At 42.0% G+C, this 15,962-nt stretch overlaps 1 protein-coding gene across 24 annotated transcripts in view; it reads left to right on the forward strand.

Annotated features, from left to right (window-relative positions):
* The window catches only part of Phf21a (PHD finger protein 21A), a 178,936-nt gene that overhangs the window by 146,546 nt on the left and 16,428 nt on the right, over positions 1-15,962 (forward strand). For all 24 annotated transcript variants that reach the window (XM_029474161.1, XM_029474164.1, XM_021185653.2 and 21 more), the window contains 2 exons: positions 12,409-12,507; positions 15,711-15,762. In XM_029474161.1, coding sequence (XP_029330021.1) covers positions 12,409-12,507; positions 15,711-15,762 — 151 coding nt within the window. The remainder of the gene's footprint in view (positions 1-12,408; positions 12,508-15,710; positions 15,763-15,962) is intronic.

Here is a 15,962-nt window from a genome sequence, read left to right on the forward strand (position 1 = left end):
GCAGAGCCTGCCCAAACACCAGGAAGTGCTTTGAGGACTATTCTGAAACAAATGACTAACACCAACTAAATCAGAAGTTTCTAGACTGTGTGGCAGTCGGGCCTCGGAGCTTAAATATGGAAAGTCGTGTGCTCGAGTACAGGGGCGTAAGGGACAAGTCCTTGAAGCTTTGCTGAGTCTTGGTCGTGCTGTGGGGCCTCTGTGCACCTCAGAAGGTGACTGCACAGTGCCACTTTTCATCACTTCTCTTTTACCTTTTGCTAAGTAAAGAAAAAGCTTTTTGCCAGGCACTGGTGCCACACACCTTTAATCCCAGCACTCAGGAGTCAGAGACAGGTAGATCTCTGAGTTCAAGGCCAGTCTAGTCTACAAAGCTAATTCTAGGACAGCCAAGACTATACAAAGAAACCCTATCTTAAAAAACAAAAGGGGCTGGAGAGATGGCCCAGTGATTAAGAGCACTGACTATTCTTCCAGAATTCCCAGCAACCACATGGTGGCTTACAGCCATCAGCAGTGGGATCCGGTGCCCACTTCTGGTATGCATGAAGACAGTGACAGTGTGCTCATATACATTAAAAAAACAAAAACAAAAACATACACACACATACAAACACATTTTCATCTTATTTTTCCATTTCTTTTTCTGATTATACAGACAACATCCATGATTTTAAAAATGCAAATATCACAGAAATATAAATTATAAAAGATACTCTCCCTACAACCTATACATTTTCTATTATATTAATTTTACTACCAGTAGTTAATTAGTATTAACATTTTCTATTACATACCTCCAGATATTTTCTATTTACTTGCTAACTGAACTTTAAAACAACAGAAGCAAACTATGTGTTTTAGCACAGTCTTTTCTAGGTCTTGGGCATCTTTTCATGTCTCGGACTTCCATGTTAATGGCATCTTATGGTTTGATTTTATTAGCACCTAAGCTCTAAGTTGAAGGCCTTCTTGCTAGTAGTATGGCTTTTCTCTTGGCTAGAAGGAATCTGGTCACTACAGGTTTAGTTGGCAGGCCATCTGGCATAGCAGTCATACAGATTAGCACAGTTAGCAGGAACTCTCTCTAGACTAGGTTCTATTCTCAGAATTTCTGACTTCAGAGCTCCCACTGACCTTCTTGTAGGTAGGCTGACATAAGGAAACTAGAGACCTGATCACAGGATTACTAAGCCTGTGTATATGGCATTCTCAAGTCTTGATAGATTTCCTCAAAGGTTATGACCATATTCACTTACTGAAGATACGTAAATGAACTCTAGGGATGTAGCTCAGTGGTGGAGCTCTGGCCCGGCATGTACAAGGACCTGGGCTTCATCTCTTATACCACCAAAAAAAAAAAAAAAAAGGTCAGGTGCCAGCTACTTTGCAGCTCATGGCATTTGTATATAAAGACGAGAAAACCATCAAAGCCTCAGTTTCTGCATTTGGATCAGGCATTGAGGCTGTGCTTCAGGGAAGGAAGCATGGCAGACTATGATGACTCGTGGCTTCTCTCCCGTAGATATAGAAAAGAAGGCAGGAAAGTTAAAAACTTATACTGGTCTCACATCTGCCCCTGGAGTCTCCTTATCCACCCTCACTGAAAGATCTTCAGATGTGGATCTAAGAGAAAAGAGGTGCTTACAGAGCTTGAAGGCTGAAGACCCTGGGACACCATAGACACCGTGGGCTTTGGTTACAGACTACCCCAGTTAAGCAAGACATGCAATAAGTTCAGGTCCACAAACTGCTCTCCCCAGTGATTTAGAGTCATGTGTGCACTGTGCTGTGGTCTTTGGCTACAGCAGCACCACTGTGTCCATAAATGTACACATCTCAGTTTTAAAACCTTCAGCAAGCAGTAATAGTGCAGTAAGTTGAAGGTCTTGCTCTAATCTTGGTGGCTGTTGACTGATCAGACTGGCAGCTACTAAGTGAGGTGATGGTGGCAGTTTGTTAAGATGACAGAGATGTGCTTGAGTCACACTCATTTCATGAGGGATTTCTCTGTCTCATGACAAGGTTTCTTTCAAAAACCAGAATGAGTCTCCAATATTCTCTAGAGAAGATTCCATCTCAAGAGAGCACTTACTTTTCCATCATCAGAGCAACCCATCCTCTGTTAGAGCCTAGTCACATCATGAGTGCGATGCCAGCACAGCTCCACGCCCCGCTTCTGACTCCAGTATCAACTGCTTTCTCCACCTCTGTTGCTTCTGCTGTAGTTTTGAACCCTTCAAAACTGCCTGTGAAGACAAGGGTCAACTTTCTGTTCATGTTTAAGACTGTATATGTCTTGAATTTGAACATCTAGAATATTGAATTCTTTCCAAAAGGTTTCAGTCTATGGCTCCTATTGCTTTATTTAAAGTGTATTTCTCAACTAATAAGATTTGAAAGCCATAATTAGTTCTTGGCTCATGGGCTGTGGAATGGCATTGTGTTAACAGGCGTGAAAGCATCATCAACATCTTTGTACAGCTCCATCAGAGCTCTTGAGTGACCAGGTGCATTGACAATGACACTAATGTTTTGAAAGGGATCTATCTGAGCTGTAAGACCTAGAGTGGGCTTTCAGTGTTCATAAACCGTTGTGAACAGATGTGCAGCTGTCCATGCTGTGTGCTTCGTGTGCAGAGCACAGGCAGGTGTGCTTCATGTGCAGAGCACAGGCAGAGGAGAGTTACTGTGCTTCTCAGGGGCCCTAGGATTTTCAAAATGAGCACTGGCTTCAACTAAAGTCACAAACCTTTGAACCTGTGCACTGACTTCTCTTGATCTATGAAAGCTGTTGCCTCTACCTGAGAATCTGCTGTTTTGGGTCACTCTTTGTCAGTTGTCTTTGTGATACAGAGGCAGTTTTTTTCCTCAAATTCATGAACCACCCTCTGCTAGCATCAGACATTTATAGCTTCTCTGAGCCATCAGAGATGAAGACAGGTGGATGTCGTTCTGAGCTAGTCTTTGTCTTGTGGGATGTTGTCGCTGGTTGGGTCCTCCATAGCAGTAGTAGGCTGTCACTTTCCTGTAGCTCAGGAGAAGCACATTTAACTTCCTTCAAGGACTTTCCTTAGGACATGTGGCTTGGTTGTTTGGTAGAAGAGAATCTCTTTTAATCTATGTTGTTTTTTTAACATGCCTACTTCACTAAGCTTAATCATGTTCTAGCTTTTTTTATTTAAAATTATAGATGTGTGGCTTTTTCTGTCACATGAACATTTAGATGTCACCATGGGGTTATTTATTAACCTAACTTCAATATTCTGGAGTCCTGCAGAATAGGAAGGACATGAAAGTTGATAAGTGATGTGTGTGATCTAACTAACTTTTGTCCCCTCTCCTCCTTGAGCCTCCCTAAAGCAGGCACGCTTAGGAGCGTCATGTCTGCATATATCAGTACTATCCTCCAAGTGAACCTGAGCTGAGAACACCAGTCACTACCATAAAGGGAATTTTGTCTTGCTTTCAGCCCAAGTTTACGAAATTCACATAATGACGCTACCTGGACATTCATCTATGGCATTCATCGGTTTGAAATTCAGGATGTAAATTATTTCCTTAGGTTTAGACATGCCCAAGACGAGGATTCTATCTTTCCTCACCTAAGAAGAGCAGGAGTCCCAGCAGACGTGAGGAGGATGTGCGAGGCAGGAGCCATAGTGAGCGATGCCCTGGGCCAGACACATGGTCTGATCTTTCCATTTTCTAGAGAGCATGACTGTAAGGGGATGCTGACATCATTGCTAATACCCCAGCAAGTGTGGCTGGGACGGACAGTAGAGTGGGGAAAGCTGGTGCTTGAGGAAGCTACTGCTGCTTGGCAACTTAAAAGTCCAGATTCCAGATGCTCTGAAGAACTGCCTAGTTGTTAAATACTGGTAACTCTTTAAACACAGCATAAGCAAACAGGTACCATCGTTAGGGCAGCTTCAGTACTAAATAATGCTTTATTTTCTTTAAGAGAAAGGCCAAACGTTTAGAATCATTGCTCTTCATTTCTTAATATTTTTTCACTGGGACTGGAGAGATGGCTCAGCAGTTAAGAGCACTGAGTTCAAATACCAGAAACCACATGGTGGCTCACATCCATCCGTAATGAGATCTGACACACCCTCTTCTGGTGAATCTGAAGACAGCTACAGTGTACTTAGATAAATTAATAATTTATAAATTAGTATTTTTTAAAAATTTAAAAAATATTTTTAATTGCAGTGAAATTCATTTCACAAATAATTAGCCATTCAAACATAAACAGTTTAGTGTCATTTAGTACATTTACAGTGTTGTGCAATTGCCGTCTGTCTAGTTGCAAAATATTTTCATTTTCCTAAAATAAAACCCAGTATCTATTGAGCACCTACTTTCCATCTATCCCATTATCTGTCCCTGGCAGTTACCAGTCTGCTGTGTCCGTGGCATTGATGACTCTGCCGTTTCATAAAAATGGAACAATTTAATGAGTAGCTTTTTATGTATGACTTCTTTGAGCTAGCATGTTTTCAAGATTCACTTACTTTGAACACTGCTGGTACTTCTTTTTTACTGGTTTATAGTCACACGTATATTCATGTTTATGTATATCACAAGTTGTCTATCCATTTATCTGTTGATGGACATTTGAGACGTGTCCACTGTGCAGCCACTGAGACCAGGATGTGCCACTGGGAACATTTGTGCACGGCACCTGTATGAGCCTTGTTTACAGTTCCTTTGGATGTGTGGCTGAGAGTGGTTGCTTTGTCATGTGGCATCACATTTCCTGAAAGTCACACTCAGCAATTTTCATTTCCAACAACAATACACGTACATTCCATTTGCTTAACATTTATGCTAGTCTAAGAATATTTTCTTTATAGCTATCATAGTGGGTATAAAGGATGCAAATATGGTGATTTTTTGCATTTCCATAATTATTAATGATATTTGTTTTCTTTTTATGTTTATTTGTATTTGCATATATTTTAAAATATCTATTCAAACCTTTCTCTATTTTTTTGTTTCAAAAAACAATTTAGGTTTATTTATTTTGTGTGTGAGTGTTTTGCTCACTTGTGTGTCTCTACATTGTGTATCCATGGAGATGAGAAGACGGCATTAGATCTGTTGGGACTGGAGTTACGGGCAGTGGTGAGCTGCTATGCTGGTGCTGGGAACTGAGCCTGGGTCCTTTGTCTGCAAGAGCAGCAAGTGCTCTTAACCATCGAGCCCTCTCTCTCGCCCCTCTGTGTCCACTTTTAAGTAGAATTATTACACTCTCTCTTGATGAAGTATAGGAGTTCTTACTTAGCCTGGATACTGGGCCCTTAGCAGACATTATTCTTAAATATTTTTTCTTGTTCTGTAAGTTCCCTTTCACTTTGCTATTGCTGTCCTTCATTGAAGTGTTGTACCCTGTTATGTTGCTGAGTCTACTAGCTTTCAGTAGGGGTGTGTGTGTGTGTGTGTAAGGTTTTTAATTTTAAAATTATGTGTGTATATGCATGTGCACATGTGTACACATACCTACAGAGGCCTGAAGAGAGTTTTGGGTCCCCTGGCTCTGAAGTTAACATGCTTGTGAGCTCCCGAATGTGGGTGTTGTGAATTGAACCCAGGTCCTCTGGGAGAGCAGGTGCTCCTGCCTACTCATGAGCTCTTACATCAGTTCCTGAGCTCCTATTTTTGAAAGACAGTGGCAAGAGTTGGTACTAATTTTTCAATATTGGATGAAGCTCAGATGAACCATCTATGTAGCCCTTTTGTTCGGGGAGACTTTGATTCCTGTCTCACTCTGGTGTTTCTATGTCTGTTTAGACTTTGCGTGTCATGTCGGGTCAGTTTGGGTCGTTTACTTGTAGAGACCTGTCCATTTCTTTTGTGTTACATAATTGTCATGCAATTATCTGATTATTTTCTTAATAATGCTCTCTCCTGACTGTAAGAGAAATAATGTCATCCCCCTCCCCGCTTTTTCATTATTTTATCTTATTCCTTGGCTCTAGCAGTTTATAACTTTTATTGAGTGTTTTTCCCAAAGGACCAATTTGAGGTTTTTGTTCATTTGTTAATTTTGAGGCAGGGTCTCACTATATAGCCCAGACTTGGCTTGAATTCAGACATCCCCTGCTCTGCCTATTCCCTTGCTAGGTTTGAAGCCATGGAGGGATATCTATGTTATGTCCCTAAGAACCATGATTAGCTCATTCTGTGGGCCCTTTTCCTGTGTCCTTCATCCCTCTGGCTCCTACAGACCATCTCCCCCTCTTCTACAGGATTCTCTGAACTCCACCTAATGTTTGGCTGTGGGTCTCTGCATGTGTTTCCAACAGTTGCTAAATGAAATCTCTCTGATGACAATTATTCTAGGCTCCAGTTTACAAGTATAGCAGAACATAACATTAGGAATGATTGACTTCATTGGTTTAGTTGTTGTTGTTGGGTTTTTAGGGGTTTGTTTATTTGTTTGTTTGTGTGCCAGTCATGTTTGGTTCTATCCTAGGCATGGGTTCCCTCTCCTGGTATGGGCCTCAAGTGGGACCAGTTACTGATTGGCCACTCCCAAGCAGGACAAATTATTAGGTCAGAGGTTTTGTGGCTGGGTTGGTGTCCCAATTCATCTGTTGGAACCCTTGCCTGGTTACAGAAGATGGCCAATTCAGGCTCCATATTCCCGTTAGTATGCGTCTTCGTAAAGACCTAGTAAGGTCACCCTTGTGGACTCCTGGGAGTTTCCACTGCACTAGGTTTCTCCTCAGCCCCCAAAATACCCCCAATTGCAGATGTCTCTCCTAGTACTCTCCCTACTCATACCCCACTTGATTCCACCTGTTTCTATCCCCAATTGCTCCCAGTCCATCTTCAAAATCTGTTTTATTTTCCTTTCCCAGGGAGATCCGTGTGTCCCCCGTTGAGTCCTCCTTGTTACTTAGCCTCTCTGGCACTGTGAGTTGGACATGATTGCACTTTACTTTACAGTCACTACCCACTTGTAGGAGAGTGTACACAATGTCTGTCTTTCTGGATGATTGTTTGTCTAGTTCCATCCATTTGCCTTCAAATGTTAGGATGTTCTTTTCTTTAATAGCTGGGTAACATTCCATTATGTAAATGTATCGCATTTTCTTTACCATTCTTCTACTGACGGACATCTAGGTTGTTTCCACTTTCTGGCTATTACAAATAAAGCTGTGCTGGGCAGTGGTGGCACACGCCTCTAATCCCAGCACTTGGGAGGCAGAGGCAGGCGGATTTCTGAGTTTGAGGCCAGCCTGGTCTACAGAGTGAATTCCAGGACAGCCAGGGCTACACAGAGAAACCCTGTCTCGAAAACCAACTAACCAACCAACCAAACAAACAAAAACAAATAAGGATGCTATGAACATAGTTGAGCAAGTGTCCTTTGGATGAACCGTCTTTTGGGATATGCCCAGGAGTAGTATAGCTGGGTCTTGAGGTAGATCCATTCCCAATTTTCTGAGAAACTGCCATATTGATTTCCAAAGTAGTTGTACAAGTTTTCATTATGGAGGAGTTTCCCCTTTGCTCTACATCCTTGCCAGCATGTGCTGTCACTTTAAGTGTTTCTTGTCCATTTGAGGTTCTTCTGTTGGAAATTCTCTGTTTAGATCTGTACCTCATTTTTAAGTGGGATTATTTGGTTTGCTGATGTCTAGTTTCTTTTTTTTTTTAATTTTTATTTTATGTGCATTGGTGTTTTGCGTGAATGTATGTCGAGGGTGGGGGTGTTGGGTCCCCTGGAACTGGAGGAACAAACAGTTGTGAGCTGCCATGTGGAACCTGGGACTTCTGAAAGAATAGCCAGTGTGCTCAACCACTGAGCCATCTCTCTAGCCCCTGAAATCTAGTTTCTTGATTTCTTTGTATATTTTGGATATTAGCCCTCTGTCAGGTGTGGAGTTGGTGAAAATCTTTTTTCATTAAAAGACAGAGAGAGAGAGAGAATATTCAAATTAATGAAATCAGAAACAAAAAGAATATAACAACAGACAATGGAGGAAAACCAAGCAACCATTAGGTCATACTTCAAAAACCTGTACCCCACAAAATTGAAAAAGCTAAAAGAAGTGAACAATTTTTTTGATAGATATCACTTCCCAGAGTTAAATCAAAATCAGATAAACAATTTAAATACACCTAAACCCCTAAGGAAATAGGAACAGTCATTAAAAGTCTCTGTGATGATTTGTATATGCTGGGCCCAGGAAGTGGCACTTTTAGAAGGTATGGCCCTGTTGGAGTAGGTGTGTCACTGTGAGTGTGGGCTTTAATACCCTAATCCTAGCTCTCTGGAGGCCAGTCTTCTGCTAGCAGCCTTCAGATGAAGATGTAGAACTCTCAGCTCCTTCTGCACCATGCCTGCCTGGATGCTTGACGATAATGGATTAGACCTCTGAACCTGTAAGCCAGCCCCAATTAAATGTTGTCCTTATAAGAGTTGCCTTGGTCTTAGTGTCTGTTCACAGCAGTAAAACTCTAACTGAGACATGTACCAAACAAAGAAAGGTTAGAGCCAGAAGGTTTTAGCACAGAATTCTACCAGAGTTTCAAAGAAGAGCTAATACCAATACGCCTCAAATTATTCCATGAACTAGAAACAGAAGGAACATTGCCAAAGTTATTTTATGAAGCCACAGTCATCTTGGTACTCAAACCACACAAAGATTCCACAAAGAAAGAGAATTACAGACCAAATTCCCCTCATGAACACTGATGCAAAAGTACTCAATAAAATACTTGAAATCTGAATCCAGAACCCTTCACAGACATCATCCTCCATGACCAAGTAGGCTTCATCCCAGAGAGGCAGAGAGGAACTGACAATGAAGATCTGTCAGTGTAATCCACCACATAAACAAACGGAGAGAGAAACACACATGATCATCTCATTAGATACTGAAAAGGCCTTTAACAAAAATCCAGCACCCCTTCATGATAAAAGTCTTAAAGAGATTACAGATACAAGGGACATACCTAAACATAATAAAGACAATTTACAGCAAGCCTATAGCCAACATCAAATTAAATAGAGAGAAACTCAAAGCAATTCCACTAAAATCAGGAATAAAACAAGGTTATCCGCTCTCATATTTATTCAATACAGTACTTGAAGTTCTAGCTAGAGCAATAAGACAACTGAAGAACAAATAATTACAAATTGAAAAGGAAGAAGTCAAAGCATTGCTGTTCTTAGATGTTTATGACATGCATACATGATCTCGAAAATTCTACCAGGAAACTCCTACAGCTGATGAACACCTTCAGTGAATTGGCTGGATACAAGATTAACTCATAAATGTCAGCAGCTCTCCTATATACAAACAACAAATGAGCTGAGAAAGAAATCAGGGAAATAACACCCTTCACAATAGCCACGAATAATATAAAATATATTGGGACGACTAAGCAAGTGAAAGACTTGTATGCCAATGACTTCAAGTCCTAGAGGGAAGAAATTGAAGACAATATAAGAAGACAGAAAGATCTCCCATACTCATGGATCAGTACAGCTTCAATGCAGTTCCCATCAAGATTCCAATACAATTCTTACAGACATTAAAAGAACAATACTCGACTTCATATAGGGAAAAAAAAAAAAACAGAATAGCTAAAACAATCCTGTATAATAAAAACTTCTAGGGAGATATCACTATGCCTGATTTCAACTGTTCTACATAGCAGTAGTAGTAAAAACCACATGCTCTTGGCATAAAAACAGACAGATTTATCAATGGAATATAATCACAGACCCAGAAGTAAACTCACACATCTATGGACACTTAATTTTAATAAAGAAGCCAGAGATATATAGTGGAAAAAGAAAGCATTTTCAACAAATGGTGCTAATCTAACTGGAAGTCTATCACCCTGCACAAAACTCAAGTCAAGTGGATCAGCATTAAGCCAGACACTCTAAACCTGATGATACAGTAAGTGGGGCAGAAGAGCCTTGAATACCTTGGACAGGAGACAACTTCCTGGTGAGAACACTGATGGGTCAGGCACTAAGATAAGTGGAACCTCATGAAACTGAAAAGCTTCTGAAAGGCAAAGGATGCTCTCTTTTCTGTAAGGCAGATGTACCAGCAGTGGATACCCTTAACTTTAGTTCATTGGCCCTTAGTTTATCCTTCATTCTTTAAGAACAGTTTGAACACAATATAGGATTGTTAGTTGATGGCCTCGTCGTCCTGCATTTTTGTTTGTTTGCTTTATTCATCCTTTTAAGAATGTTGCCCCTCTGCCTTCCGTCTGCAGCTTAGTTGGATAGTTTGGGTTCCTGGCCTCTCACATGTTTGTAATTAAAGTAGTTGGCTGGAGCTACAGTTATCATGAGGCTTAACTGCCGTTGGCCAGTTTGCTTCTAAGCTCAGTCAGATAATTCCTGGCCTCACTTTTTGCTGGGTCTGGGCAGGAGAGTAGTTTCATTTGCTTGGGTATTTCCATAGTGCTGGGCACGTGACAGATGGCTTTCCCAGAGCAAGAGGTCCTTGAGAAAAAGGAAACCACCCCGCCTCTCTGAGTGTTTTGACTGTCTTATTTTTGTTTGGATGGGGGCTATTTGATGTGGGTGTCCTCAGTATGCTCTGTCATTTGGGGAGGTTGCCCTGCCCAGGAGCATTGCCTCCAAGTATTTGCTTACCCATGGAATATAAGAGAGAGGCTCTAGGGAACTGTTGTTTCACGTAGGAATGGAATACAAACCCTGTGGTTGACTTTCTTTCTCTTGTGTTCTTCCACATACAAAGTCACAAAGGTAAGCTACTTCTCAGTCCCTCAGAACTTAGTGATATCTCTATGGCTGCTTTCCATCGAGGGTCTGCTTTATGGAGGAAATAGGCTCTTCTAAGGTAAACCAAAAATTATGTGGTAAGCCGGGCGTGGTGGTGCACACCTTTAATCCCAGCACTTGGGAGGCAGAGGCAGGCAGATTTCTGAATTTGAAGCCAGCCTGGTCTACAAAGTGAGTTCCAGGATAGTCAGGGCTATACAGAGAAACCCTGTCTTGAAAAAACAAAAACAAAAAAAATCAATCAACCAACCAAACAAACAAACAAACAAAAACTATGTGGTTAAGGAAGGAGAAGAAGGGGTTAATCGAGAGATTGAAATTGGATTGATTCTCCTGGAGGTCAGTGCTTTATTGAGTGCAGGCAGGAGGTGGACGCTGGGCTTGAGGTAGTAATAAGGAGTGTATGAACAGCCCCTCCTCAGGTCGCTTATAGTACACATGGATTCTTATAGCAGGACTCTGCCGGAGAGCAGTGGTTGATGAGCAGGTCTTACATTTGCTCGTGTAACAGTGTGCAAAGCCAGAGGCACAGTGTGGGAAAAAGCCAAGGAAAAAGGTGAAAGATCTTTCAGATCTAGTACATTGTTTCACAGTGTAACAGTCTTGAGCACCTTCCACGTCTTTTCTATAGGGATGAAGCCGTCCACTCAGCTTCTGCCCCCAATAATCAGAAACTTTTATCCTGATTTATTTAATGGCTTGTGGTTACCTTACAAAAAGACCATTGCACCTATAATTTTTACTAGTTTTTATAAAGTAAATTAAGTTTGTATTTATGGTTCTATGTCTACTGTTCTAAAACTATTTTATTTCTACTATTTTACTTTATTCATAAAAGAACTAGCCATTAATCAAAAGAGAACAGTGGTGCAAAGCCACCCATGTCCAGCTATTAATGTGGCTAGTGCGTCTGTGTGTGCCCGGTGCTTCTAGAAGGCCCCGGGATGAGGAAAGCTTGAGCCTCTCGCAAGGCAGGTTTTAAATGCCCTGAGTAAAGGCAGTTCTAGGCAGTCGTTGGGGTTGTTCTGAGAAAAAGCTCAGGATATAAGAAGTGTGTTGTGCTATGCAGATGTAAGAACTTGTGGACAGAGCCTGACCCATATAGAATGGTGTGGGTGTTTCTGGAAACCACCACATCCTGCAGTCAAGGGAAACCACCTCTAATTTGGTTTTTCTTTGCCCTTAAAAAAGTGCTTTTAACTTCTGAGCCCTGTTTTGCCTTCTGTTAAAACTTGTTATGTACTGGGCAATGGGTGTGCCATGGTGGAGACCAGGAGACAAGAGAGGAAGCTAGTTGTCAGTTTCCACTGTGTGGGTATTGGGCATCAAACTTGAGGTATCAGGCTTGACATCAGGGGTTTACGTGGTGCCGCATCCTTCCATATACAGGAACACTTTTATCTGATTGCATGTATAGAGTCATATTTAATCCAGTCATTAAGCCCAGGGTCTCTAGCTGGACTTTTATATTTTACTTCGTCCTCTACAAAATACATCATATGAACTTCTCTGTTAATGTTTCAAATTTGAGTATATTATTTTCTTCTTGGTCATAGTCAAACTTTTTAATTCTTTTAATATGAAATTCTGAATTTCACTTAATTGTTCTCTCCTAGACAGTTAAATCCCACCCAGAAGCAGAGGAGAAACAAGCAGAGAGCCGTACCGTTACCCCACCTGCTGCACCAAAACCAAAACGAGAAGAGAACCCTCAGGTAGTACCATCTCTGCCAGGCCTTTTCAGGTCTGAGGTGTGGGGCATAGCTGCTTCCTCTGTGTTCTTTCACACAGTAGTGATTACCAAGTCAGATGGACCAGGGCAGATTTTTTAGTGACCAGTCCTGAGGGCCTGAGCATGGGTACAGAAGGGAAGAGCTCTAATGATGTTTTATAGACATCCTGAAGGAGAAGTTAATGATCTTTCTTGGGTGTCCTGTGATGCTCCTGAGGAAGGCCATGCTGTGCTTATCTCAGACGACATGTATCAGACAGCCAGTGCCCTCAGCTGATGTCAGTTTACATTGTAGACTCTCACTGTGTGTTCAGCTTTGTCAGGACTGCATTATCACAGCTCTAAATCCCAAAGGAATCAGTGGCTCACAGTGATCCACTGAGCACGAGAGTGGGCTGAAGACGGTGACGTCTGCACTATGACACAAGCAGTAAACAAGCCCAGCTCCAGCAGCAGGCTGTGTGTCCATGGACAAGGGGCCATTTTACCTTGCCACTCTTGCACAGGCATCTGTAAAGGAAACGCAAGTGGTAGTCTGGTTGTGTTGGTAAATAGCTGGTGATGGAGCTCCGAGACCGATTACATCCCCTCTGTCCTCAGAACAGGCTCCATAGTGAAACCATGCCAGACCGCCATCAAAGCCTCATGCCTTTCTTCTTTCTTTATGTAAAAAAAGGAAAGCTCTATTGAACCAGCCCAGTTTTTGTGAAGCAAGTACCAAATGTACTTCTTTCTGATGTGAAGTCAATTTTATTTTTTAAAGGCCCAGAACTTGAACCAAAAGGAAGCACTAGTTATTGCTGAAAAACTTTTTAAAAAATCATTCACAAAAAGTAATGGCAAAAACTGAGAAGAAACAGAGCTAGCTGTCAGGAAAAAGAAAGCTTTTGTGAGACAGGGTCTTGCTGGGTAGCTGCAGCTGAGTTGGCATAGGCTGTGTAGCCTAGGTTGGCCTTGTACTTGCAGAATCCACTTGCCTCTGCCTACCTGGTGCTAGGATTACAGGCATTCACCACCAGGCACAAACAACACAATTTCTTTGTAAAAAGAAAGGATATCTCATGTCAGTAACAGGTGCCGTGTGTGTGTGTGTGTGTGTGTGTGTGTGTGTCCAGATGTGGTGGCTCACACTTATAACTGACACTTGGGAGAATGAGGCCAGAGAATTTGAGGCCAGCCTAGGAGATATAATGAAACCCTGTCTAAAACTGAAAAAGAAAGGAAATTTATGACAGTGGGGGTTCTTTTCTCATTTAAGAAATTCTTAAATTCTCATTTAAGAAAAGGTGTGGCATACATCTTTAGTACCACTACTCAGGTGAGTTCTAGGACAGCCAGGGCTACAGAGAAGCCGGGTCTTGAAAAAGAACAAAGGGCTGGGTGTGGTGGCACACGCCTTTAATCCTAGCAGAGGCAGAGGCAATCGGATTTCTGAGTTCGAGGCCAGCCTGGTCTACAGAGTGAGTTCCAGGACAACCAGGGCTACACAGAGAAACCCTGTCTAGAAAAACCAAAAAGAAAAAAAAAAAAGAAAAAGAACAAAGGAAAAGAAACTTTTTGTGAGCTTAGTCTAGACTGCAGAGGTGACCTGGATTGATGTGTCAAGAGAAAGAGTACTGTTATCTGGAATGAGTAGGTTTTGTTATGGTGAATATTGCGGCCAGCCTCTGCCTTGGTTATACTTTAAAGGAATGGTGGAAGTAGGGAATGTGGCTATCTGCCTGGCCACTGAATGTATCATTTCAGCATGCCGTGCTGAGACATGGGCGCCAGGCTAAGATTCATCACCCTGCCCAGTTCTTGCTCTTGTCAGAGAGAGTTGCACATTTCAGGCCTTGTCGGTTTGCTAGGGAGGAGTCAAACTCGGTGTTCTCTATATGCTAGTCCACATATTTGAAATAAGAAAAAAATAAAAACACTGTTTCAGAACTCTGAAGATAGCAGTGAAGACCCAGAGCTCTGTGTGGCCTGTCGGAAAATGACACAAAGTGTCACACTTTTTTCTTTTTCTTTTTCTTTTTCCTTTTTCTTTCCTTTTCCTTCCTTCCTTCCTTCCTTCCTTCCTTCCTTCCTTCCTTCCTTCCTCTCTCTCTCTCTTTCTCTCTCTCTCTCTCTGTCTCTCTCTCTCCCTCGTTCTCACTCTTCCTTCCTTCCTTCCTTCCTTCCTTCCTTCCTTCCTTCCTTCCTTCCTTTCTTTCTTTCTACTGCTAAGAATAAAAGGTCAAGATTGTTATTTAGAGGGTTATTATTTAATGTATGGATATTTTGCCCGCATGTCTACAGAATGCCATGGAAGTCAGAGGAAGACTTGTACTTACAGATGGTTGAGCCACCATGGCTACTGGGATTTAAACTCAGATCCCAGTGCTCTTAGCCACTGAGCCATCTTCCCAGCCCCAGAAGGTCAATATTTTGAAGAAGCTAGCAATGTCTGGCTTTCTCTTTCTAACACTCTGGAGACCAGGGTGGGAGGAGGCCTAGGTGTCCCGGATGTGTGTGTGCATGCATTTGTGTACTCTCATGTGTTTAAAGACCAAACTGTACTGTTAGTAACTCTGTGGGAATTGGTTGCCTAATAGTTGATGGTTTTTTATTTACAGAGGACAGTTCCTCCTCTGTCCTTGGGGTGTCTAGAAGCCATGCACAGTACTTCAGTAGACAATGATGGCAGTTTTCAGATCACAGCTGACAAAGTGAAGAACAGCAGTCAATTCATTACTCTCTGCAGTTTAAAGGACCTTACATTCGGTCTTAGGGGTACAGATGGGGTCCTCTAGAGAGAAGCTGCCCCATAATATTTAGGTTTCATGTTTAACCACAATTCCTAATATTAAGCAGAACCACCTAGCACTGTCCCTGAGACCATCAGCCAGTGTTCCTGCTGTCTGGCTGTGGAAGTGATTGTGAGATGCCAGCCTCGTGGTGAATGGTGGCGAGCTTAGTACTGAAGCCTGCTGCTCTTGAGGGGCTCTAGCTCCTCTGCATGCTTTCCACTATAGATACCTTTAAGAAGATTCTTCTGCGCAAAAATCCAAACAAGAGTCACTCTAGAACAGAAAACCTCTGTGGTGGCTCTCTGTGTGACTCCAGCCTGTCAGAGCCACTTTCCTACTTTCTGACTAGGAAACCTAAGATTGGCTTTGTAAGATCCCAGACTAAAATATATTCTTTTCTTCTCTGGCACAGAAACTTGCCTTCATGGTGTCTCTAGGGTTGGTAACACATGACCATCTAGAAGGTAAGAAAAGATTTTCTTAGCATGGTCTTCTTTCTAGCTTTGTTCCTAAAAGTGATGTTTGTTGAATTTCTAGACTAGAAAATTGGAGCACAATAAAGCATGATTCAACCAGTGTGAGCCGGATTTCCTATAGAAAAAGAATTGTAGGCCCTTCCCTTCCTGGTATCATTCATACTCCTGTCCTGGGAACCTTCCCAGAT

The sequence above is a fragment of the Mus caroli genome, chromosome 2 (genome assembly GCF_900094665.2).
Source record: "Mus caroli chromosome 2, CAROLI_EIJ_v1.1, whole genome shotgun sequence".
NCBI classification, from domain to species: Eukaryota; Metazoa; Chordata; class Mammalia; order Rodentia; family Muridae; genus Mus; species Mus caroli.